General features: G+C 45.5%; 1 protein-coding gene across 1 annotated transcript in view; it reads left to right on the top strand.

Moving 5' to 3' along the window:
• Nucleotides 1–554: 554 nt before the first annotated feature.
• Nucleotides 555–27581, top strand: part of cicb (capicua transcriptional repressor b) — an 81411-nt gene continuing 54384 nt past the window's right edge. The window contains exons 1-5 of the mRNA XM_048261922.1: nucleotides 555–626; nucleotides 14399–14725; nucleotides 15032–16768; nucleotides 16810–18158; nucleotides 18196–19505. Coding sequence (XP_048117879.1) covers nucleotides 555–626; nucleotides 14399–14725; nucleotides 15032–16768; nucleotides 16810–18158; nucleotides 18196–19505 — 4795 coding nt within the window. The remainder of the gene's footprint in view (nucleotides 627–14398; nucleotides 14726–15031; nucleotides 16769–16809; nucleotides 18159–18195; nucleotides 19506–27581) is intronic.

The following is a 27581-nucleotide window of genomic DNA, read 5'->3' as shown; positions in this document are numbered from 1 at the left end:
TCGTTCTCAGTCTTTGCTCGACATTTTCACGTTCTCACACACCGTTAAAACACACAAATAGAGGAGTTCATTCTGGCTCAATTTGTCCGGCAGAGGGCGCAGTTGTAGCCTACCTCGTGATTGTGGAGTCTCCGGCGTCTGCTGCATGAAACGTATTATGTAATCGCCTTGTTGTGTTTTATGTGTCACATTTGTGATTCATTCTTTATGTTGTAGGCTATACTATAAATCCTCCTTATCTTTATGTTGTCTACTATGTTGTTGGATCCTCCTGAATTAGTCTATGCCTGCCGCTTGACGTGTTCTTGTAAAACATATGAGCAAGTTGTTTAAAAAAAAAAAAAAAAAAAAAGCCTACCTTGATACTTTGGCTCGTTAATGATGATCAGCACCGCCTTCAGTCTATGATGGCGGAACTGTAGCCTACGCTACTGATCAGAGAATAAATTCGTTCAAATGTAAACTTCTCATGTTCTCGTCAGCTACAGGTGTAACGGCGGGGTTAGTTGGGTTTACTCGCGCAACCACGCCTCCGAAGCCCAGCTGGTGGCAACATGCTTAATGACATCATCCACGTGTCGGTTGATTGGCTACAGGAGGTCACTCACCTGACCAATCACCCATTGGTAAGATGACGTCAGCTCAAAAATTGAGTTGGGTTTGTATGGAGGGGGCGTGGCGGATTGTTTTGACGTAGTTGGCAGCTGTATGAAGGCCCGTGATTGGCCGCCGGGCGCGAGGTGAGGGTCTGTTGCTGTGAGAAGAGAGAGTGGGGAAGAGTAATGGTGGCGGGAGGAGAGAGGGGTCCAGGGTTGGAGTCATCAGTAGGCTAGCATTGCACGGCATCTTACAAGGGTGCACAAGGAAACGTATTGCCCGTGATGGAAAACAAACACTTCGTCACTTAACGAATGTGTGATGCACATTTGAAGTTGGATTTTCCCCAACTTTATTAACCTCCAAAGGGTTTCCCAAAGGTCATTAAAGTAGCCCACAGACTCAACTCCCCAGTTCAGGTAAAACAGAGTTGTCTCGTGCAAGAGAAACATCGGTGGAGACGTGTGCACGCGGCTCTGCCCGCTAAAAGCATCTCTGCTTTGGACTTCATGTGAAAGTCGCTCTGCCTGCTTCGGTGAACATGGCTTATAATTTAGAGTGGACGGCTGTGTGTTTTCTGATTGGGTGGCGTACATTAAACCCGCCCACACCCTGTTCCTAGGGTTCCCAGGACTCTGATTGGATACTGTAACTTTTGGACTGAGGGCCAGTTCGGTACCGTTTAGTAACACTATTGGCCGGTGATACACGTCTGTCCGGAGAACTTTGACAGTTTGCACGCCTTTAGCTTCAGACTATCAGCCCTACTGGCTACTGTAGCCGTCTCCGAACTGTGATTGGCTGGACAGCCCAGCTGTTACTGGTTCATTCACCATTTCGCGACTGTAGTGGAGAGGGACTCAATAGTTTTTTGTAATCCTCGTGAGTTACTGAGGTGGGAAAGAGATGTTCCCGAAGCCGCTGCGTGAAAAGGAAGGCTCCGGTAGACGGGAGATATGGAACCCCGTGGAGTGTCTGCGCGGATCACATAATACACCCCGACAGTATTTCGCACCGTAAACCTCCTCACTGCAGACTGATTCGGTGAGTCTCACTTCTCAAACCAACAGTAACCAACAGTTAACGTTAGATCTAACTGTGAGTTGGCGCTGAATTTTCGCATGGCGTTGGTTGGCTTGCACGGAGATAGATGAACGTCAGCGAGGTAGGCTACGGGAGAGATGAGAGGAGGCGGGGGCGTGGGGGATCAGGCAACTTTTTCAGATCTTTTAGAATGATTCGCCCTGGGAGAGATTGGTAAGTATTTTACCGCAATTGATATATTGAAGTAGGCCAACTCTTTCAGTGGATGTAACGTTAACCTTTATGACTGACCGCTCTGGAAAACATCAGTTGAGTTTAGCACAATCGCTATGCAGTCGTCAGTCCTCTCCAATACTACTACTACAACTATTAGCTTATTACTACTACTACTACTACTACTACTATTACTACTTTTACTACTAGTACTAGTCTATTGCTTTACTGCTTCCGACCACATCGTCTTGGTGCAGCGCTTAGCAATGAAGTTTGTCTCCGTGCAGATTGATTCGCCGTCCCGTGCTAGAGCGTGCGTGAATTCGGATAGGCAGACAGGTCGGGCATCCTCATCACGCGCAACCGACTGCTCAGCTCAGCTACTTTTCACAAGTCAAGTGTGGTTGGTGTTCGGAAGTAGCGCGTGTGGTCTGTCGGGTGAACGGGTGTTCTTGTCGTACATGGTTATTGCACCACGCAGAGGCCTACGTGGTGCGGCCCGAGCTCCTGGATACGTTGCACTGTGCCGTTACGGTGGTAGCGCGGGGTTGTATTACGGTCACACAGCGGCCGGCAGTGTGTTGGAGCCTCTTTACCGACGACGGAGGCTGAGAGAGCAGCTTGAAGCTCATGTTCTGGGGCAGGGTTGTGTGTTGGGGGAGATCTGTCTATCAAGCACACACACACACACACACACACACAACTCTGTAGGCAAGTGTGTGTGTGAGAGAGTGTTGGGGAGTCCTCTGGCACACAGAACCACAAAGCATTTATAGAGTTCAGGCCTCCAGTTTTGGAACCTCTCACAGATAGCAACCACACACCTCCCACTTTCAGGAGTGTGTGTGTGTGTAGAGTGTGTGTATGTTTTGGGGGCTGGGGTGTAAGGCGTGATTCAGGCCCTCTGGATCTTCCTGCTTTGCTGCTCTGATTGGCTGGCACCAACAGATCCGTCCAACACGAGGAGATGGGAACCGCAGTTAGAATCTGGTCTGACGCAGCAAACACGCGTGTGTGTGTGTGTGTGTGTGTATGCACGGGTGTGTGTGTGTGTGTGTGTGTGTGTGTGTGTGTGTGCGCGCGTGCTTGAGCTTGTGTATGTCTGTGTGCATGAGCGTACATGTGAGTGTGTGTGTGTTTGAGCGTACAGTGTGCGTGTGTGTGAGAGCTGCTGTATTGTTTGCTACGTCACTGGATTTTTGGTATCCATGTATCTCACTGTGGACTAAAACTGAGCTTGTGTGTGTTGTTTTGGTGTGCAGAGATCTAGTTTTTTTTAGCGTATGTGTGCAGAGAGAGAAATGTTTGTGACCAACTGAAATCTGTGTGTGACCAGAAGTGTGTGTATACTTGAATGTGTGTCGGACCAGGGATGAGTGTGTATGATACGTTCTGTATCATATGTGAAAACTTGGTGTGTGTGAAAAATATATTTTGTATTATCGCAAAACCAGGCTGTGTGTATATGTTTTTCTTTAGTATCAGGTTGTGTGTACGTGAGAGAGAGAGACCGAGAGAGAAAAGGAGAGATGTCTTTTTATTATGGTAAAACCAGACTGTGTGTGTGAGTGATACGTTGCGTCTTTTACCGTGGTATAACCAGACTCTCTCTCTCTCTGTGTGTGTGTGTGTGTGTGTGTGAGTGAGTGTGTGTGTGTGTGTGTGTGTGTGTGTGAGTGTGTGTGTGAGAGAGAGATGTGTCGCGTCTTTTACTGTGATATAACCAGACTCTGTGTTGGAAAAGCAAATACCTTGGTAAACCAAAACCAGGCTGTGTGAGTATTTGTGTGTGTGTGTGTAGGGGTCGACCGAAGTACACTTGTAATATGTATATCTTAAAGATATATATAGATATTTAATGATAATCAATATTTGTTCGTTTTTGGGCCAGTATTTATTTAACTGTTTGGTTATTTAGCTCGTAATTAACACACTTACAGTACATAAAAGGAAGCATGTTTGCAAATACCTTCCATATGAGAAGCTGCAGCAAGAATATATAATAGCAACATTGTATGGAATAGTTGATCATTATTAAAGTAGAAAAAAAACTGTTAAAGTGATATGAATAAAGAAATAAGGCTATAGTTTTCTGACATCACATAACAGCTGAATAATGATTCCCAGTCCAGGGGAGCCCAGCTGTAAGAGGCAACGGATGGACATGACTACTGCAAAAAATAAATAGCCTGCAGGCAACAGAATGAAATGCCACGAGTCACTGGCATGTCTATTGCGATTCTGGTAGGCTACAGATTTATATTTGTGCAAGAGAACAAGTCCTATGTTTTAAACAGGTGATTAGATCATTAGATTAGATTAGCCAAGAGGAGCAGAATAGCTCTGACACCGTCACAAAACTGGGGCAGCCGTGGCCTACTGGTTAGCGCTTCGGACTTGTAACCGGAGGGTTGCCGGTTCGAACCCCGACCAGTAGGAACGGCTGAAATGCCCTTGAGCAAGGCACCTAACCCCTCACTGCTCCCCGAGTGCCGCTGTAGCAGGCAGCTCACTGCGTCGGGATTAGTGTGTGCTTCACCTCACTGTGTGTTCACTGTGTGCTGAGTGTGTTTCACTAATTCACCGATTGGGATAAATGCAGAGACCAAATTTCCCTCACGGGATCAAAAGAGTATATATACTATATATACTTATACAATACTGACAGTGAAATTGACTCCCATAAACTACATATTAGGCAATGATATAAGGGTACAACGTTCCTACAATGTGACCTACAACATTCATATATACTGTAGAGATGAAGTGAAAGCCAGCTAAATGAAATGAATTTAATGTAATTTTAGCAAACTATTAATATTTACTTAACCCTCCTATTGTGATAGTTTCGGGTTCATTAGTTTTGTGTTCCCGGTCAAAAATTATATAGTTTATTATAAATCCATACATATGATATCTAATGTGATAGACCTTTGCATCTACTTAAATACTTTTAAATATTAACTATTTGGAACCTCCATTTGATATGTGGCCTGCAGGCCTCATTGGCCTGAGCTCATGCAAGGCAGAGGGGGGAAGATGTGTGTGTGTGTGTGTGTGTGTGTGTGTGTGAGAATGTATACAAGCACACATACAGTCCATCTGATCAATAGTAGGGCTGTAACGATTTACGATTCGAAACCGAAATCGCGACATTCATATCGTTGTCCAAAAACAAACAAATAAATAATAATTTCATACCTCTCCTTGCTTTCATTGTAGACTATGTGTGCAACTTTACCAAACAGTATAGAAGTAAACCCCCTCTCCTTGCCCCGCTCTCTCGTGCTCCCTCCCTCTCACTCTCCCTCCCTCTCCTGCTCAATGAACACGCGCGACAAAACATTTACAATCGTGAAAGCAAGGACGCATAGACGACTAGCTAAATTACTATTAAATCCGCTTAGCATCATTAGCATGCTGCACATATTTGTTTAAAACTCTTACATTGAAGTTGACTGATCATCTCAATACCAACGTTTCCCAAAAGGGCCTGTCCCAAGGAGAACAAGTATTACCTTGAAACTTAAACACACATGGGGAACTGAACAGTCCAATCAGTAGACTATGATAGGCTAAGCTATATGCTACTTTGTTTACAATATTTCCAGGCTTCAACCAGACAGCTGAATTAAAGAGGTAGAGTTGTAATAAAAAATAGTAGGCCTAGGCTATAGGCTAATCTGCATAAAGTGTGCTGTCATAAATATCTAAGGGAGGCTATTAAAATGTTATTTAATAAAATGTCTAGCCCCCACCCCAAAAAAAAGAAGAAAATTTGTATCGAACCGTGGGTCAAAAATCGTGATACAAACCGAATCGTGAGGTTGGTGTATCGTTACAGCCCTAATCAATAGGTATGTGTCTGGACTCAATTTTATACACTGACCATGGTCTCACTCATTAATTTCTGAAGGCTGGTCATTTTTGACCAAGAATTCATGTATGTCCAAAAGTTAAATAAAACACCCAGATTGATATGAAAATGATCAAAATGTGTTTGGTGTCGTTGGCTATTTTTGGAAGGTAAGCTGCGGGCGCTTCTTAGGCGGTGTATGGTGGAAGGGTTTCTGTAACCCATAAGGAAAGTGTGGTGCAGTCTACCAAGAGTCATTGCTGTTGGCACGTCTTGACGTTACGTTGCTAACCAAGAGGAACCTGTTAACAACAAGTATAACAATAATTTAAAAGTAGTCTATATGATGGTATATTTTAATCATTTAAAAGTAGTCTATATGATGGTATATTTTAGCTAAGTTGTCTCATTCAATAAAAACAAATATTGACAAAAACAGATATGAGGATTTACATCTTAATCTCGAACTTCGAACTCAAAAGTAGAATCGACGATGCAGCCACACCCCCAATGTCACGTCCAGCATGATGTGTGTGGAAGTATTTTGTCGTTCATTCACGTCAATTAACACTAACTTAGCCTACTCAAGCAAAAGATGATATAGGCCTAGGTACGGCTCAAAATGACTTTAAGGCTTAAAATGCACATTGAAAAGTACATATTCCATGAACACTAACCAAAAAAGTAAATAAGATATAAGAAATGCATTAATAGAAGATCGAAAATCGAATCGAATCGTGACTTTAAAAAATTAAATCGAATCAAGGATTTGGAGAATCGTGACACCCCTAGAGGAGACCATTACTGATATGGTCTGATAAGTATCAAAATGTGTCAAAACAGGCTGAAGTGTGAGTGTGAGTGTGAGTGTGAGTGTGAGTGTGAGTGTGTGTGTGTGTGTGTGTGTGTGTGTGTGTGTGTCTGTGTGTGTGTCTCTATAATTTGACTTATCTGTGTGTTGGATGACGTTGTCTAGACTCAGTCAACAGATCCGGCAATGGGAATGCTGCCATAAAGTCCAGAGTTGCTGTGCGTGTGCTTCCCTGTGTGCGTGTGTGTGTGTGTGCAAATGTGTGTGTGTGTGTGTGTGTGTGTGTGTGTGTGTGTTTGTGTGTTTCCCTGTGTGTGTGTGTGTGTGTGTGTCTGTGAGTGTGTGTGTGTGTGTGTGTCTGTGTGTGTGTCTCTATAATTTGACTTATCTGTGTGTTGGATGACGTTGTCTAGACTCAGTCAACAGATCCGGCAATGGGAATGCTGCCATAAAGTCCAGAGTTGCTGTGCGTGTGCTTCCCTGTGTGCGTGTGTGTGTGTGTGTGTGCAAATGTGTGTGTGTGTGTGTGTGTGTGTGTGTGTGTGTGTGTGTGTGTGTGTGTGTTTATGTGTTTATGTGTTTCCCTGTGTGTGTGTGTGTGTGTGTGTCTGTGTCTGTGTGAGTGGTGCAGTGCTTCAGCATGGACTGCATTCTTATATGTCACAGTGAACTGCAGCAACGTAGGGACTCTGTAGCTTCTAGACTTTTCTTCTGACGCACGCAAACAGGGAAACACACACACACACACACACACACACAACAGGGAAACACACACACACACACACACACAACAGGGAAACACGCACACACACACACACAACAGGGAAACACACGCACACTCACACACACACACACACAAAACAGGGAAACAGTGACAGATCCGTTAATGTCATCTAGCATACAGAGCAATCTATAGCCACACACACACTCCCCCATCAGACACTGAAGAGAACACACACTCACACACACAAACCTCACGATCAGACATGAAAGGACACACACACACACTGGGTTTGGCCGATATGACACTCACTCCTCTCTCTCTCTCTCTCTCACACACACACACACTCCAGCATCAGGCACTGAAGAGAATTCACACACACACACACATACACACTCCAGCATCAGGCACTGAAGAGAATTCACACACACACACACATACACACTCCAGCATCAGACACTGAAGAGAATTCACACACACACACACACACACACACACATCCATCATCAGACACTGAAGATAACACACACTGGGCTGTTCGATACGACCAAATTCTCACATCACCACGTAGTTTATCTCATATTCCTATAACAACATATCAGTAGCACATTTCCTGTAAATGCAATAATTATTAGTAGTATAATGATAGCAATAACAACAATAGTAATAATGGCAACAACTATTATGTATTATTATTCATTTTATTATTATTATTATTTTTATTTATTTTTTTATTATTATTATATTTATTATTATTATTATTATAGTATAGTTTTATATGTGTTAAATATGAAGCAGCATGGCTACACATTAAGATAAACAGGCTGAACTGTGTGCGTATGACAGGTAGAAATAGAGAGATCTATTTAGACTGTTTTGATAGAGTGAGAGTAGGGCTGGGCGATATGGCTGAAAACTGTATCACGATATAAGTAGGCTATTTCATATCAGTCGATATCGATAATTATTGTTTTTTTTTATCTATTTCAGATAAGGACCAGAAGAAGAAAAAAGTTCAATTTAAACACTTTTATTTCAAACTTAACCTTCCTCTGATTTTAATCACCTTAGTTATCAATCAAAGCAAACAGGGAAAAGAAATAGTAACACAAAAAACACTCAAATAAATGCATACACATAAGTCTGAATGAAAAGCAGCACTGGTTGAAGCCTGGAAATATTGTAAACAAAGTAGCTTAATTTGCTAGTTTATCATAGTCTACTGGTTAGACTGTTCAGTTTCCCCAAGTGTGTTTAAGTTTCAAATGAATACTTTTTCTCCTTAGGACAGGCCCATTTGATTCTTGGAAAATACTTTTCCATTTGCATTGGGATTGAGATAATTAGAATTTAGCAGTCAATTTGAATGCAACAGTTTTGAACAAAAATCGTGCAGCGTGCTAATGATGCTAACCGGATTTAATAGCAATTTAGCCAGTCGTCTTGCACGATTGCGAATGTTTGGATTACATGTGCATGAGGAGGGATATGCGCCTGTTGAGAGGGAGGGAGAGAGAGAGAGAGAGAGAGAGAGAAAGAAAGAGTGCACGGGGCAAGGACTCATTGAGAGTCTGTGTTGAGGTAGGCCTACTTCTATCGCCTACTCTGGTAGAGTTGCACATACAATGCAATATATATTTAGCCTATTTATTTATGGACAACGTAAGACGGGAGGTGTGTGTTGCTTTTAATTATCGAATGTTCTATCGAACATATTTTTTATTGATATCGATTACATGTCTATTGTGATGCATATCACTATCGTTTTATCGCCCAGCCTTAAGTGAGAGTGTGTGTGTGTGTGTGTGTGTGTGTGTGTGTGTGAGAGAGAGAGAGAGAGAGAGAGAGAGAGAGAGAGAGAGAGAGAGAGAGAGAGAGAGAGAGAGAGAGAGAGAGAGAGAGAGAGAGAGAGAGAGAGAGAGAGAGAGAGAGAGAGAGAGAGAGAGAGAGAGAGAGGGGGGAGGTGGGGGATCTACAACCCCATTTCCAGAAAACTTGCGAGGCTGTGTAGAACACAAGGTGGTAATCTGTGAAACTTGTAAACCCATATCTATCTAGCTGCAAAATGGCAACATATAAGTATAAATGTTGAAAGTGACAAGTTTGACTATTTCATGGAAAATATGAGCTCATTTTGAATTCGATGCCAGCAATTTGTCTCAAAAAGTTTGGGACGATGGGAACAAAAGGCTGGAAAAGTGTGTGTGAGTGAGGTTTGTGTGTGTGTGAGGTGTGTGTGTGAGGTGTATGTGAGTGAGGTTTGTGTGTATGTGTGTGTGTGAGTGAGGTGTGTGTGTGAGGTGTATGTGAGTGAGGTTTGTGTGTGTGTGTGTGTGTGTGTGAGTGAGGTGTGTGTGTGAGGTGTATGTGAGTGAGGTGTGTGTGTGTGTGTGAGTGAGGTGTGTGATAGATTGATAGATAGATAGATAGATAGATAGATAGATATTTTATTGATCCCCAAGGGGAAATATATCAACATAGTGTGCTTAAGGATGATCAAGCATGACAGGGCAGGGACTGAGCCTGTAATTCAGTGTGCAGCTGAGGATGATCGCTTCCTTGTTGTCCCTGTCAAGGGTGCCATGGTCGTGGACCCCTCAACAGACACAAGCAAGATGCAATATACAGTTGAAAGGGTGGGGATAGTATTATGGACATATAAGAGAATAATGTATAATGTAGACAAGATAAAATAACAAAACTATGTCAGTGCAAGAATAGGTTGAGGTAAAAGGGTTACAGCCATTGGTCAAGTATTGAGTATAAGGTATTAAGCATCAAGTACGGCCACAGTCCAGGAGGGAGGGAGGGGTTGTGCAAATGTGCTAATATAGCATGTAAACAGACTATGCAGAGAAGTCTATCTCTCCTCTACCCTTAAAGGGACACCAGGCAAGCCTGATGCTTTTTCTCTACGAAACTCCCCCACCGGTCTGAAGCTTTTCCTTTCCTTTATTTTCCGTCAAGGGTTTTCGCTTTTCTTCACGGCTCTGCCATTATACACATCGCTTGCAACAATCTCTAGCGCCGTTAGCCTGCCTCTGTGCTGTAAACTGATCCTGCTTCGTCACCGGGTAGGATACACCGAACTTGGTAAGTGGGATATTCTTCCTACAGGCAGTAGGGGCGGGCGAGAGAGCCTTCATTCGCCCCGTAATGAGTCATTTAACCATATACCGACTTACGAAGATGATTAATTAACACAAAAACGTTGCCTGGTGTCCCTTTAAGTGAAGTGTTGAACAGTTCAATGGCCCTGGGGTGTGTGAGAGTGAGGTGTCTGTGTGTGAGGTGTGTATGTGAGTGAGGTGTGTGTGAGTGTGAGGTGAGTGAGGTGTGTGTGTGTGAGTGAGGTATGTGCGTGTGTGAGAGGTGTGTGTGTGTGTGTGTGTGTGTGAGAGATGTGTCTGTGAGAGAGAGGTTTGTGTGAGAGAGGTGTATGTGTGAGTGAGGTGTGTGTGAGTGTGAGAGAGAGGTGTATGTCTTAGTGAGGTAGGTGTGTGTGTGAGTGAGGTGTGTGTGTGTGTGTGTCCTTGCGACAGATTAATTTAGAAATACCTAATGCGTTAAAAAATATTAACGCAATTAACACATTTTGTTTACCTAGTTCCTTTGTGGGGGGCTGACGTCCGTATCTGAAGCCGTGAAACCTGCAGACGCCAGCCTGGGAGTTAACTGAAGATGGAGGGGGACGTTGAGGGGCTTGTAGGTGGAAAGTTTCAGTTTTAAAAGTTGCCTGGTGTGAAAAGCACAGTGATCAGTGCCGTCGCTACCACCACACGCGTCACACACTGTGCGTATGGCACCAAAAGACAGAGGGGGACCAACATTTAGCCAAGTGTGCACTAAAATGTGTTGTCCCTATCTGGACACAGAGATTTACTAAAAACAACGCAAGTTGTGTTGTTTTCAACACATTCGTTTTAAGAGTGTAGCTTTACTGCAAACTGCTTTTCACTCTTGTTAGGGAACATTTACAATGTCAAAATGCACCAACAGCATGTTATATAAGGATGATATTTTTCCTTAACCTGACTCCGCCAGATGGATTGCTTCGTATTTGCTCCGCATATCCATCTGGGAACTTTCCGTTGGAGAACGTTTTGGAAGCGAAAATATTGGTTAGCTGATTGGATAAACCATCTGTCTATCACCACCTATGTTGGTAATAGACCGGCCAAATCAACCAATCAGATCAACAAAGCATTCTTCTAATGCCATCTTTTAACATACAAGTTAGGTAAGTAGCTAACGTTAACGTTTTTAAACTTACCATTTGTATTTGACATGAACCTCATCAACGACAATCCCCACCAAGTTTTCATGGTAGGCTACACTTCTGAAGAAAGCATAATTCCTTCTTGTTAAGTAACTAAGATTCAGGGCTACCAAACACTAACTGGAATTGGCCGTGGAGGATGTCTGTGTTCTTCATTCCTCCCAGCTACATTGCAGAGACTCCTAGACTCTGTCTCAAATCGCGTACTTCTGCACTTACAATACCTAATTTGAGTGCATGAGGGTGTTCACACTGAAAATTCCAACGACACGAAGGGCGCTGCAAGTTCCCGGATAACGGCAAAAAATGAAAAGTGTGGACACTTTTCGCCCTTAACGGACACCATCTTGGCCAAATAGCGGAAGGGGGGGGGGGGGGGGTGGTAATCGCTGTTGAGAAAGCTGAAGCAGCAGCAGTGGAAAACAGACTTGACAGAGGTACAAGCAAGTTATAACATAAACGGTTCATGTTTTGACACAGTATGACCATGTCACTGTCGAATTGAGGACGCTAATAAAGTTATATTAAAATGTTTGCGATCGTCATTTCTGTGAAGTGCACAGAGTTAGTTGTTTAGATTGAACAGTAGCTTCTCGCTATCGCCACACCTAAACCTCGCCAAAACCAACGCTGATTAGACGCCTTTGGCTTAACTGTCCAAATTTTCCCTATCGGAGAGATGCCAGACTGATCTGCGACTGAAAATCTGAAGCTTCCGAGATCAGGATGGTCTCACAAGGCTAAATTTTCCTCTCTATTAAGATCTAACTTGAACGTTAGAACATTAGTCCAGGGAATCTCAAACTCGGAAAGGTGTTAAAAATGATTTAAAAAAAAAACTTAAGCCTATGTTCTCTTTGTTCTTTATGTTTCATAATGTTGTTCTCCACCATGTTTTTTAGTGTGAGAGCTCATAGACCAGTTGCACATTTTGATTTTGTTATTTTTTTTATCATGTAGGGCAGCTAATTAAACATTAGATTAGATTAGATTACATTTAACTTTATTGTCATTGTGCAGAGTACAAGTACAAAGCCAACGAAATGCAGTTTGCGTCTAACCAGAAGTGCAAAAAAGCAGAAAAGTGCAATGTGATATAGAAAGTATAGACGGTGCATAGGCAGTCATGGCCTACTGGTTAGGGCTTCGGGCTTGTAACCGGAGGGTTGTCGGTTCGATCCCCGACCAGTAGGAACGGCTGAAGTGCTCCCTGAGCACCGTTGTAGCAAGGCAGCTCACTGCTCTGGGTTAGTGTGTGCTTCACCTTACTGTGTGTTCACTGTGTGCTCTGTGTGTTCACTAATTCACGAATGGGATAAATGCAGAGACCAAATTCCTTGTATACGCAAGTATACTTGGCCTAGCAACCTGATTTACATTTTACATTTTGCATTAGGCAGGACAAGAAATAAAGTGCAGTGTAGACAGTAGTATACAGTTGGTTTACAGAATGGTTTAGACTATAAATTAGATATAAATATGTGCAGTGTATTAGCAGCAGGGCTTTGAACCAGAATTTTTTCCCCAATTGGTTCGTTCAGAACAGAAAAAGTATTTTAACGTTTAACGTAAATTGATATTTCTGAACCGACAACAATATCATTTTAAAGTCCTAATGATCAGCCTACTTATTTGTATGTCCCGCAGCTGACATTGAACGTTATTAAAGGGTTTGGGAACTTTATTTTTTTGTTCTAACCGGTTCAGGAACGTCAATTTTAGGGTTGAACCAGAAACGTTAAAATACTGTTTCTGTTCGAAAACAACCAATTGGACAAAAAATTCTGGTTCAAAGCCCTGGCTTAGATATCTGTAAATATTAGAATCAGAGAATATACAGCTCATGTTTAAGAGTTTGTCAATGTAGCCTTAATGATTTATTTTCACTTTCATAACAGACCAAATAGAAAATAAGTGTTAAATGTTAAATATAGCCTAGATATCTGTACATATTAAAATCAGATTATTTAGGCTACACAGTATAGTTAGATCAAGTTGAACAGCTCCAGAACACACGCCAAATGATTGTCTTAAAGGAGCCACACCACTTTTATGACACTATGGCATATGCATGCTGTTCTGTTGACCTTTAGTTTTGTTGCTACTGTGCATGGAGGACAGGCCAATTTTGAGTTCTGGTAGAGAAAAATTCAGCACATTTTAATCGTATCGCATAATGCCGATAACCGGGACCATTTAGTTTACTATAATTAATCACTATAATCATGAAAGCTCAGACCAAACCTACGCCCTTGCATTGTGAATTACTGAGAAGATGAGAAGACACTTTTTTTAATCAGTGTGGACACTCATCAGTCATCGTTATAGTGTGGACACTTATATCGTTATGGTAATGACTGTTTTCATGGTCATCATACTCATATTGTTATAGTAATGACTGTTTTCATGGTCACCGTTACTGGTGTGGACACTCATATAATTATAGTAACCGCTGTTTTGATAGTCATCGTTACTGGTGTGGGTGGGTCCTGTGTACCGCTGCCACAACGTGAAATGTTCGTTCCTTACACCTTTACTCAGAATAATAACAAACTCGCCATAAATGTAATCATTCAAGACAACATGCTTTTGTCTGAACACTGAAGACCAATAAATGACCATTGCTCTCTGCTTTTGTATCTCTCTTTTTCTCCCTCCTTTTCCCTCCCACCATTTTTCTTTTGCATCGTTCTTTTTCTCTCTCCCTCTCCCTCCCTCCATCTTTCTCTCTCCCTCTGTCAGGACAGAGGTGGTTGGAGGTGTCGTGAGTGATTAAGACCACACTAAGGCCAGCGAGGGGACAGCAGATGGGAGTGTGAGGAGGACGAGAGAGCAACGAGACTGGCCTGCCCCACAAGCTCTAAACGAGGGATATAGAAAAAGCGAGGAATGAGGGCCCAGAGGCGTTCCAGGGGTCGAGGGGGCAGGAGGCAGGGCCACAGAGACACCTCTCAGCCCGATAGAAAAAACAAACTCAGGGAGACGGACACCCCTCCACAGGCAACAACCTCTGCCTCCACACACAGGAAGCCAGGAATGCGGCCCCGCCCCACAGAGTCCATCAGGAGCAGGACAGAGACAAATGGGGAGGGGCTCAAAAAGGCGATGGTGGGAAAAGCAGAAAAGATGGAAGTAGTATGGGAGGGAGGGAACCTAGTGGGAGAGAGAGGGAACCTAGAAGAAGAGAGAGGGAACCTAGCAGGAGAGAGAGGGAACCTAGCAGGAGAGAGAGGGAACGTAGTGGGGGAGGAAGGAAACCTAGCAGGAGAGAGAGGAAACGTAGAGGGGGAGGGAGGGAACCTAGCAGGAGTGAGAGGGAACCTAGCGGGAGAGAGAGGGAACCTAGCGGGAGAGAGAGGGAACGTAGCGGGGGAGGGAGGGAACCTAGCGGCGGAGGGAGGGAACCTAGCGGGAGAGAGAGGGAACCTAGCGGGAGAGAGAGGAAACGTAGCGGGGGAGGAAGGGAACCTAGCAGGAGAGGGAGGGAACCTAGCGGGAGAGAGAGGGAACGTAGCGGGAGAGAGAGGGAACGTAGTGGGGGAGAGTGGGAACCTAGCGGGAGAAAGAGGGAACGTAGTGGGGGAGGGATCAGCTGTAGCCCAGCATTGCAGCAGGAACAACATGTCAATCACTACTGGTAACCATAGCTCAGTTGCCCTGATCAGCACAAACAACAACGTAAACAGCAGCTTCAAACACAACTCTGGAAGCAACAACAGTATGAACAACAGCTTCAGATGCAACCCTGAAACCAACAACAACTTCAAAATTGAGAGTGGAGCTGTCAACCCCTCAGTCCATAATAGCATGCTCAAAAGTACATCAACTAATCATAATGGAACAAATCACACAACAGCCAATCACAGTGGAGCTAGCATCACTTCAGCCAATCACAGCTCTAGGAGCAGTCCTCCCAGTAGGAAGACGGCCACCTTTAAAGCCAGAGTGCCTAAGAAGAAGTTCATGTTTAAGCACTGCACAGCTAACGTCTCCGTCCCTGGCCAGTGCCCTACCTCCAGCCCCATCATTAACACTAACCCAACCCTTAGCACTAAGGCTAGCTTTAGCCCAAATCCTAACCCTAATGTCAACATTACAGCTAAACCTACCTGTAACGGTAAGGCTAGCCCTACCTCTATCCCCAACTTTAACTCAACTAATGCTAAGGCTAGTTCTAGCTGCCACCCCGATCTTAATGGCATCATTAACACTAATCCCATGTGTAATGCTAAGGATAGCCCTAGTTCCAACGCCAACCTGGACACAAACATTGATGCTAATGTTCTCTATAATGCTAATTGTAGCCCTACCTCTAATCCAAATCCCAGTCTTACCACAGCACAACACATTAATGTTAAACTAACCTTTAATATGAAGGCTTCTCCTACCTCTAAGCTTAACCCTACCTCCAGGCACAACCCCAGTGCTAGTGCTACCATCACTTCTACAGCTAGCAGCAGCGCTAATGCTTACTGTACACCACCCGCCAGTGTTAACGATAACATCACTTCTATAGCTAGCAGCAGTGCTAATGCTAACTGTATTCCACACATCGCTGGGTTTGAGGGCACTAGTGGCTGCAGAGAGAGCAGGACTCACACTAAAAAACACTCAAACTCTTACCAAGAAACACAAGCACACACACACATATACTTTGACCAGGAAATGCAAACACACACACACACAACCTCTGCCAGTGCAGACACACACGCTTTGGGTCTGGACGGGCGGAGGGTGCTGAAGGCCTGCAGAGCGTGGGAGGGGGGGAAGGTGCGAGGGTCGGAGCAGGTGCAGCTGAGCAACGACAGCACAACTCTTCAGGTGCACTGCCTGACCCCACCACCAGGGGGAAGCCCTGAGGTCACTCTGGATGCCCCTCTGTCCAGCAGCACAGTAAGGCCCCTGGCGACGCGAGTGTGTGCTCCTCATGGAGAGCGGGAAAGGAGGGATGGCGGGAATGCGCCTGCGCCTGAGGAGGACATGGAGGTGCTACGTCTGAACCTGGGACCTCTGGAGGGCAGAGGTGGGCGCAGGGTTTCCCCTAACCCAGCAGGGGCATCCCTGCACACACACCTCCTTTCCAAACCCCCCGACTACCCTAGTCCACCCCCAGGTGCACCTCTGGGCCCTCCCCCTACCCAGCCACCACCCCAGCGCTCGCCTGCAACGCCCTTCTTTACCCCGTCTTGCACCCCAACACCCAGCTCCTGCACCCCAACACCCAGCTCCTGCACCCCAACACCCAGCTCCTGCACCCCAACACCCAGCTCCTGCACCCCAACACCCAGCTCCTGCACCCCAACACCCAGCTCCTGCACCCCAACACCCAGCTCCTGCACCCCAACACCCAGCTCCTGCACCCCAACACCCAGCTCCTGCACCCCAACACCCAGCTCCTGCACCCCAACACCCAGCTCCTGCACCCCAACACCCAGCTCCTGCACCCCAACACCCAGCTCCTGCACCCCAACACCCAGCTCCTGCACCCCAACACCCAGCTCCTGCACCCCAACACCCAGCTCCTGCACCCCAACACCCAGCTCCTGCACCCCAACACCCAGCTCCTGCACCCCAACACCCAGCTCCTGCACCCCAACACCCAGCTCCTGCACCCCAACACCCAGCTCCTGCACCCCAACACCCAGCTCCTGCACCCCAACACCCAGCTCCTGCACCCCAACACCCAGCTCCTGCACCCCAACACCCAGCTCCTGCACCCCAACACCCAGCTCCTGCACCCCAACACCCAGCTCCTGCACCCCAACACCCAGCTCCTGCACCCCAACACCCAGCTCCTGCACCCCAACACCCAGCTCCTGCACCCCAACACCCAGCTCCTGCACCCCAACACCCAGCTCCTGCACCCCAACACCCAGCTCCTGCACCCCAACACCCAGCTCCTGCACCCCAACACCCAGCTCCTGCACCCCAACACCCAGCTCCTGCACCCCAACACCCAGCTCCTGCACCCCAACACCCAGCTCCTGCACCCCAACACCCAGCTCCTGCACCCCAACACCCAGCTCCTGCACCCCAACACCCAGCTCCTGCACCCCAACACCCAGCTCCTGCACCCCAACACCCAGCTCCTGCACCCCAACACCCAGCTCCTGCACCCCAACACCCAGCTCCTGCACCCCAACACCCAGCTCCTGCACCCCAACACCCAGCTCCTGCACCCCAACACCCAGCTCCTGCACCCCAACACCCAGCTCCTGCACCCCAACACCCAGCTCCTGCACCCCAACACCCAGCTCCTGCACCCCAACACCCAGCTCCTGCACCCCAACACCCAGCTCCTGCACCCCAACACCCAGCTCCTGCACCCCAACACCCAGCTCCTGCACCCCAACACCCAGCTCCTGCACCCCAACACCCAGCTCCTGCACCCCAACACCCAGCTCCTGCACCCCAACACCCAGCTCCTGCACCCCAACACCCAGCTCCTGCACCCCAACACCCAGCTCCTGCACCCCAACACCCAGCTCCTGCACCCCAACACCCAGCTCCTGCACCCCAACACCCAGCTCCTGCACCCCAACACCCAGCTCCTGCACCCCAACACCCAGCTCCTGCACCCCAACACCCAGCTCCTGCACCCCAACACCCAGCTCCTGCACCCCAACACCCAGCTCCTGCACCCCAACACCCAGCTCCTGCACCCCAACACCCAGCTCCTGCACCCCAACACCCAGCTCCTGCACCCCAACACCCAGCTCCTGCACCCCAACCCCCAGCTCCAGGGCATCATCTGTCCCCCCGTCTTGCACTCCGACGCCCCCTTCAGGTCCATCTCCACGCTCGCGCACGCCTGCATCGGGGACAGCGAGAGCTTTGGAGCAGCAGCGCTACCGTAAGGGGGACGTGGTGGTGACCCCTGCCGGCGTGCGGAAGAAGTTCAACGGAAAGCAGTGGCGGCGGCTGTGCTCCCAGGACCGCTGTCTTCGCGAGTCCCAGCGCCGTGGATACTGCTCCCGCCACCTGTCCCAGCGCACGCGCGAGGTCGAAGGTCGCGCAGGGGTCAGCTCCGGCTCGGGGGCCGCCACGCCGTCGGAGAGCAAGGGCGGCAGAGTGAGCAGCGAGCTGGACTGGGAAGAGACGTCATCGTCACGCGACAGCAGCGAGGGGCGCCGGACGCTGCTGCTGCCTCAGGATTGGTCCGCGCGGTTCGACATGGAGGAGTGTGAGGCAGCCAGCATGTTGGTGTCACTCGGCAGCGGGTCCCGGTCAGCCACCCCCTCCTTCTCACCCGTGTCCAATCAGTCGCTCTCGCCTGCGCCCTCACCCCTCTTTGGATTCCGGCCCGCCCACTTCAGCCCCATCACGCCAGCTCCTCCACCCGCACGTCGCCCCCGGCAACCCAGTGGCCCCCCCAGACCCACTGCAGACCATGACCGCCGCCCCTCTGCTAGCCACACCCCCCTCCAGAACCTCAACCTTCCCAGCAGCCCCCACAGGGAGCCTCAATTCACCCCCCACGCCCCGCCCAGCCCCACCCCCTCGCCCCTCTCAGACTCCGCCTCCAGGCAAGGTCCTCCAGCTTCCCATCAGGCCGTGCGGGACTCTCCCGTGAGTGTCCGGAACTCTGAGACCCCGTTGGTCAACTTCACAGAGCATCTGCTGTTCTGCCCAGACCCCACCCCTGACTCCTCCCATTCAGATGGTAGCCACACCTTCCCTCAGCAGGGATTGGGCCAGCTGCAGGTGCCTGTGCCAATCAACGCTGCTGATGCAGCCAAAGGGGCGGTTCTTATCCGAAGCCCTGCCCCAACCCTTGTGCTGGTTTCCTCTCCGTCTCTGCCATTCTCCGCCTCTTCAGACTTGACCCCCCAATCAGGCACCACGCTTGCTTGCATTTCCGTGACACCAGCCAATCAGGGAGTGCTGCAGCAACCGGTGCCGTGCCACCCCGCCCCCACCGCCCTGCTGCCCCTCCTACTGCCTGCCCCCCGCAAACACCTAGTCATAGGCCGCCCTGGAACAGGTGAGCCCCGCACCTACTTACACAAACACACTCACTAACCAACTGGAAAGAAAAAAAACAAATACAAACACAGGGCTCCAAACCAACTTTTTTACAAGTAGCACTGACATTTTTAGAAGCAGAACATTTTGGGCACACCTGACCTGCAACACAATAACTCACATAATACTGATAAATATTGAAATAAATACAGAAATTGCAATGTGCTAACAACAGTTAGGTCTGGTCAAACTATTTATTAATATCTGATTGGACGAGAGGGAGGCTGTTCCATGAGTGATATCCCAACTTGGACCGTTAAGCACTAGTAATCACTTTTTGCATTGAATTGTCCGATAAAAACGTTCTATTCATTCAAAGCCAGAGAGCAGCGATTTCATAGTAAATATTCAGTATCTTCAGGATTTTGTGGCCCAAAATGTCTGATTTTGTGGGCCTTATGTGAGATTGTTGCGGCCTAAAATGTCTGATTTTGTGGCGGGTTTTCTAAAACATTGCGATGGAAGTTGCAATGTTTTAGGTGTTTTGTAGAAAGTAAGTTGTGAGAGCAAGGGAAATTTAAATAAACATTTTTCCAATTCAATTTAATATCACTTATAGAGCGCCAAAACATTACACATGTCTCATGGCGCTTTACAGAGTGTTAAACAATCAGAGAAGGCCCATGAGTAACGGGAGAGGAAAAAATCCCTAGAATTGGAGATACATATAGGAAGAAACCTTGAGCAGATCCACGACTCAAGGGCCTGACCCATCATCAGTACAGAACAGTAAGGTCTGTATACATGATAAATTAATAAGTTAGTTTTAGGTGTAGAGAATAGAACATGATGTTTAAAGCAACCTGAGGTGTATGTTACAAAGAGGTGGGATGGTTACATATCCAGTATGATGATGCATGAATCCTATTTAGTGTCAGAAAGTTCAAATAGTCCAGTGTAGGAAATTAATCGTCCAGGGGGATTAGGAGTTGTCATAGGGCAAGTAGTGGGTCGTTAGGCTGCGCGGGCCAGGAATCCGGGCAGGTTGACAGCAATAGGCGATGATGATAGGGCAGTCGTAGGGATGGGACTTGAGGTGAGATGAGGGCCAAACACAAGGATGGCTGATGACTGGTAATGGAATACCTCACAAGTGAGGTAAGGGGGAAGAGAGAGAGATACGTGTAGAGTGAGTTAGTATTACTACAGTATAAATAAAAAATGGTTAACATCAATAAGTATATCAATGGTACTACACTATTATAGTCTTATACCATAGTGGGAATGGGCAAGAGAGGGAGAGTTGAGAGAGAGGGAAGAGGAGAGAGGAGGGGCTGTACGGCATGACGCATGAAAAGTCCATGACAGCACGATGCTATAGCAGCATAACTAAGGCATGGTGAAGGGTAGTTGACACCAGCGCAGGTATGGTCAGTGACCACTGTCGCACACATGACTGGGGTGCCAGTCACACGAGGACACGGCAGGGTGGTCCATTCCAAAAACCCTGAGGTGGTTGAAGTTCCACACTGCACCATACCTAACTATGGGTATGTTACCCATATAAAAATAGGGAGGGTAATTGAATGCTAATCGAATTGAGGGAGGGAGATTATTCCAGAGGAGGGGTGCGCGGTAGCAGAAAGCTCTGCCTCCTACTGTAGTTTTTCAGATTCTTGGGATTAGAAGAAGTCCAGTAGTCTGTGATCCTAGCGGTCTAGGTGGGTTGTATGGGACTAGGAGATATTTAATATATTCAGGTGCCCGGCCATTTATGGTTTTGTATGTTAGAGGTAATATTTTGAAGTCAATGCGACTTTTAACAGTGTAAAGATGCTAGGATGGGGGAAATATGTTCATATTTTTTTGGTCCTAGTGAGTGTGCGAGCAGCTGCATTTTGTAGGCTCTTTAGACAGGTATTATTGCAGCCAGCGTATAGAGCATTGCAATAGTCTATCCTTGAGGTGACAAAAGCATGGATTCATTTCTCGGCATCTGGTAAGGATAAGGACTTTCTTATCTTTTAGGTTTTAGGTCTTTTTTAGGTCTTATCTCCTAGGTTTTTAACACTTGGATGTGGAAGATAACTATATGTAATGATACACCAACCTCACGATTCAGTTCGTATCACGATTTTTGACCCACGGTTTGATATGAATGTTCAATATTTTTACTTTTTTTTTTTTTTTTTGAAGACATTTTATTAAAGAAACACTATGCAGGTCTGGTTATTCCTTGGCTGTTTCTGGGTTTTCGCTGGATTTTGGCTCGCATTTTTCACTACACAGCTCCCCCTGCAGATTCGGTAGCAAGTGACTGCTACGCTAAACCCCCACTAGATAGCGAGCTAGCCATCAAGAAACCAAGCTAAAAACGGTCGAGCAAACACATTGTTCAAGAGACTATCAAACCACATTACAAAGACGAAGTTCACCCAAGAGTAGGCTACTTACAATTTCAACAGCAACAAAGCGAAGTCAGCATCCGTTTTGCAGTCTTCTTCGAAACTACAATCTGACTACATTTTCGAGGCGCGTTTGGATACTTCCGCTGAGTCACATCCGGATTTACCAGGACCGGGTCCAGAAAGCATATTCGTTTTTTCCGCAGAGAAGCGATGGTGGGTGCCCTCGTCTCCCCCTAAACGACCCAGAAAGTGTTGTAGAACCATCAGAACGACTCTCAACCTGTATAATTAAGGTAATTTTTGCTAAAATTGTTGCATAGTGCTTCTTTAAATAACATTTCAATGGCCTACCTTAGAACACCAGAGGATTACAATATAATATATCTGTATTTTATATCCTGATATAAAAAGAGAGAATACTGAATGTCTATAGCCTAGGGCTACTATTTCTATTACAACTCCTCTTTCAAGGTCCCATGTGTAAGAACTAGTCTTTAGGGATTATATTGCAACCTAATAGAGCTACGGTAGTCGTTGCACATCAAAAACATAACACCCAATTCACACCAAAGATCCGCGCCGAGACGAAACCGTTGCAGAAAGACTACGATGGCCCTAGTTCCGGACTCCTAAATAGGTGTGTCAAAACATAAACTTTTCTCTTTTGTCATTGGTTGTGTGTGATGCCAATGAAACACACTTTCAGACATGGAATAAATCATTTAATTTTGCCGAGCTAGTTAGCTAATGTTAGCACAGTAAACTGAAAGTGAATGGGAATGGCTAGTGATGTTCGCTAACTAGGTAGCAGCTAAGGACTTTGGTTAAACTTGTACATTGTTGCAAACTAACCTGAAATAACATACATTCAGCAACTTTGTGGTAGTCTGCTAGTTCTAGCAAAACTATGGTAGGTTAGTTTATCAACTGTCTCTGGGTCTAGAGCCTTTGAACAGGTGGCTGTGCACAAGAGCTTTGCTGAGACAGTGACAGATCACAAAGGTACTTTTTCCTCTTTATTTGTTTAGTTGGAAAATACAATGCCAATGGCGGAATGTTAGGAAGACATGTAGCTTCTTACATCCCTGAATGTAGGGAAATTCATCAGATGAGTCCAAGAAAGTTTTTCTTTGCATGCCAAAGACGGCGCTGTATTTTACAAATGTCCCTAGCCGGTCACCGTTATTTTAAAATGGCGCACGTAGATGGAGCGTTTATAAACACTATGTATATATAAATGCCGATTTCTAAGCCCATAGGTATGCTTCAAATTGGTGGTGGTGGTAATTAAACATGTGTGACCAGGGCCCATAGGAGTCCGAAGTCACGCAAAGGAACCCGACTACGCCATCCAGAGGGAGACTGGGAAATGTACCCTACTCAATTATAACACCTTAGACACAAGTTCTTAAATGGACAGAGAGAGCAGAGACCCAATTCTCAAGTTCATGCAAACTTTTATTGATATTTTTGGAAACAAATCAACTGCTGGAAGGGAAATAGTTAGTGAAATATATGTATTTTATTAGACTTGTCAATAAATCGAGTTTACTAAATAGGTAGTTTCCAAACAAGCACAATCACAACAGTTTACAGTCAGATATAAATATGTATGTATCTTGTGTAAAAAGGGGCAAGAAATACTGTACCAGCTGGGAAAGTGGGCCACTGGAGGGAGGGAAAGCGCCCAGAAGAGACACCAATTTACCTGTGCAAAAATAGTCACACACACGCACACGCTGATAGCCACACTCACAGCAAAGTACCCAACCACCAGTGGGCCGATCTCCAGCTGTGGCGATATACAGCCACTAAGGGTGATGCAGCTTAATTGTAATCTACGGGGAGACGAACACAGTTGGTCACAAACAAAACAATAAAATGATAAGACGCCAAGACACAAATCCCCCCCAAAGCATACAGACATGCAGGCGTAACAAGACAGATCACCCACAATCAACAAGCCTGGACAGCCGCATCTGTGTGCGGGATAGCGTACATGCACTTAAACAAAACAAATTGTAGAAATTATAAATAAAATACAAGGCAAAACAGCAATGATATTAGGTAGCTCTTCCTGAGGGCAAACAGAGCAGCATTAGCATTACATTAGAGTAGAGCAACAGATACGCAATGCAACCCATGACAGTACATGTTGGTATTACCTTGCATGCACGCTAAACTGAGTGCCCATTCGACCAGTCGTAGTTGCAGAACCCACCTGTTAACCATTCCCAGAATATAATATTAAAACTAGCGCACACAATGAATCATAATCAAAATTCGGAGTAAAATTCAGCTTATCAGCAGACCGAAGGGCTTAGAACAAGGGAGGAATGTGGCTGAGTGTTCGCTGGGAGCTCACCATCAACAACTGCAATCTAATGAATGAATGCATAAATGTGAATTAAGGGTCATTAATATGAGCGTCCGCTGGACACCAAAATAAACCCTGTCTTACCTTCCTTGCAGCGATCGGGGGGATTATATTCCAAAAGGGCCGAGCAACACACCAACATCCAAACGGTGCTACTTATAGCGATTTAAGGCCTAGGCTAAATGAGGATGAATGATCTACACCTGTGTGATGTGAATTATGGGGCCGGCCTGAAAACATTCCCCACTGTCCCTTTAATTCAGCTGTCTGGTTGAAGCCTGGAAATATTGTAAACAAAGTAGCATAGTTGGCTAGCTTATCATAGTCGACTGATTGGACTGTTCAGTTTCCCCATGTGTGTTTAGTTTCAAGGTAATACTGTTCTCCTTGGGACAGGCCCTTTTGGGAAACATTGGTATTGAGATGATCAGTCAACTTGAATGCAAGAGTTTTAAACAAATATGTGCGGCATGCTAATGATGCTAAGCAGATTTAATAGTAATTTATCTAGTCGTCTTCTATGCGTCCTTGCTTTCACGATTGTGAATGTTTTATTTAGATTGTGTTGGCCGAGTCATGCTCCATTGAGCGAGAGAGGAAGAGGGAGGGAGAGCGAGAGAGAGCGGGGCAAGGGGAGAGGGTTTATTTCTATACTGATTGGTAAAGTTGAATCATAAAGTTGAAATTATGATTTATTTATGTTTTGGACAATGTAGGCTACCGGTAAGTAAAACGGGAGATGCGTGTTGCTTATGCGGCCGCGTAAGCTGCAAAGCATTGCCTAAAACACTAGAAAGGGTGTGCCGCGGTTCTGTGATGAGGATAGGACATCCCTCATCTTTTTAGGACCTAAAACCATGACTTGTGTTTTATCTGAGTTCAAAAGCAGGAACTTGTTCGGCATCCATGTCTTTATATCTCTTGTATGTGTCAAGTTTGGCTAACAGGGTTAATTCATCAGGTTTTGTGGAGAGGTATAGTGTGTCGTCTGCGTAAAGAATGGAAATTAATGCCATGTTTCCTAGTTTCAGAGCCTAGGGGAAGCATATAAAGAGAAAATAGCAGGGGCCCCAGTACTGAGCCTTGAGGCACTCCATATTTTACCATAGTCTTGGTAGATGGTTTATTATGGACCTGTACAAATTGTTGACGGTTAGAAAGGTATGATCTAAACCAAGCGAGTGCTGAGTCTTTGATGCCTATCATATTTTCAAGCCTATGAAGTAGTATGTCATGGTCTATGGTGTCAAAGGGAGCGCTGAGGTCCAGGAGGACCAGTATTGATACATTATCAGCAGCAATGAGAAGGTCATTAAAAACTTTAACTAAGGCTGATTCAGTACTGTGGTGAGCTCTGAAGCCAGACTGATATAATTTCTGGATTTTGTTCATATGTAAGAAGGCAGTAATTTGTTTGGACACTATTTTTTCTATTATTTTTGACATGAAAGGGAGATTAGATATCTAGGCCTATAGTTGGCCAGGTTGTTAGGGTCAAGGCTAGGTTTCTTGAGGGATGGCTTAATAACAGATGTCTTAAACGACTGCGGTACATGCCCTGATAGCATTGAATTATTTACAATCTGGAGCAAAGTATTATTATTCAGGATAGACTCAGGGCTCTACAGTGCGCCCATTTCACTCGCACATTTGAGTAAAAATGATGGCGTGCGAGTGCAAAAAAATATTTAGGCGCACTGGTGCGAATGACTTCTAACCATGTCAGTGTTTGTCTACAAAATACACTGCAACATCGAGAACCATTACTGGTGCAAACCATAGAATCATGTCGCGAATGCAGCATAAAAACTACACCTCCCATCAACGTTAGCAGTTTCGCGTTGTGACTCGCTAGTTGCTTCTATCAAATCCAAGAGCGCACAGAAAAAGCGGAAAGTTAGACTAGCCAGCCAAGACGCAAAGATTGAAGAAATTAGTGCTTCTATCCACCGAATTCATCGGATATAGGAGGGACAGGATGAGATTCTGAGAATGCAGTGAGAGAAGGAAAGGTAACCTAACATGCCTTTTAGCCCAGTTGACGTATTGGCTGCAATATGCAAAATATAGCTGTAGCGAACAGGCACAAAAGTAGCCTCCTGTAATACTCCCATTTTTTTCAAAGGTAGAATGTACTGACAACTCCAGGCTTCCACGCATGCTTGTTTGTTTACACCGAATACAAGCTGAAGTGCAAAACGAAAGTAGGCCTAACGTTTGCCTACTGCCCCATCAATGCAGATATTTCAAATAAAAAATAAAAGGATAAAAAAAATATACATCCTTGATAGCCTATGTTGGGTTTTGTGGAAGAGAAAATGGGCTGTTTTAGTAGTAGTATTAGGCAGTATGCAGTCAGATAGGTCACCATGGGCATATTTGGATTAGCTACAGATGGATTTACAAATAAATAAATTAGCCTACATTTGGCAGGATACTTGATAGGCTAAATGCAAATATGGCAATGTATTATATTACTTTACATTAACAAAATGTAGGAAATTAGAACAGACTGAAAATAAAGTAGGCACTAATCTTTAAAATCCTGTTTCCTGTAGCCTAAATGTTGTCAGTCATTCTTAATATTCGCAATTGGTGCACTGGCATGTTTAACTGTTAGCTGGAGTGTAATGTTAGATTATGTGTAAGTTAAGTACAGAACTGACTGTGCGCCCAAATTTTTGTCTGTGCTCCTACATTTTTTAACTTGGGCGCACAAGTGCTCCTGGAAAAAAATGTTAGTGTAGAGCCCTGAGACTAGTTAGATTTTGATGAAGTTGTGGAGGTGAGGTCTAAAATATCGATAGGTGTAAATGAATTAAATGTTGTTCGAGGTCTCATCTGTGATTCTATTATGTTTTAGCTATCGTTTAGCAATGGAGTATGTGTATTTGGTGAAACTGATTGGTTTTTGATCTTATCTCCAATTGTTTCAAGTTAGGCATATAAGGATAGATTGGGTTACTTTGTTATGGCTCTTCATCAGGCGGGAGATCGTGTTAAAGAGAAATTTTGTATTGTTTTTATTTTCTTCAATCAGCGAGGAATAGTAGGCTGACTTCGCCTCTTTGAGTGCTTTTTGTGATAAGGCCTCCATGCTTGGCGAAAGACCATTTTTGTTCTAGTTTACGCGCTTTTTGTTTGAGGGTTTTAGTCTGTGTGGTATACCATGGAGCACGTCTTACTTGTTTTCTTATTTTTTTTTGAGTGGCGCTACAGAGTCTAGGGTTGAGCGTAATGAGTTCATCACATTATCGGTTAACAGATCGACCTCGGCTGGGTTAAGGAGAGGGCCTTCTGATACCTCCTG

The sequence above is a fragment of the Alosa alosa genome, chromosome 13 (assembly GCF_017589495.1).
Source record: "Alosa alosa isolate M-15738 ecotype Scorff River chromosome 13, AALO_Geno_1.1, whole genome shotgun sequence".
Lineage (NCBI taxonomy): Eukaryota > Metazoa > Chordata > Actinopteri > Clupeiformes > Clupeidae > Alosa > Alosa alosa.
The sequence above is the reverse complement of the archived record's forward strand: the minus strand, read 5'-3'. Positions and strand labels throughout refer to the sequence as shown.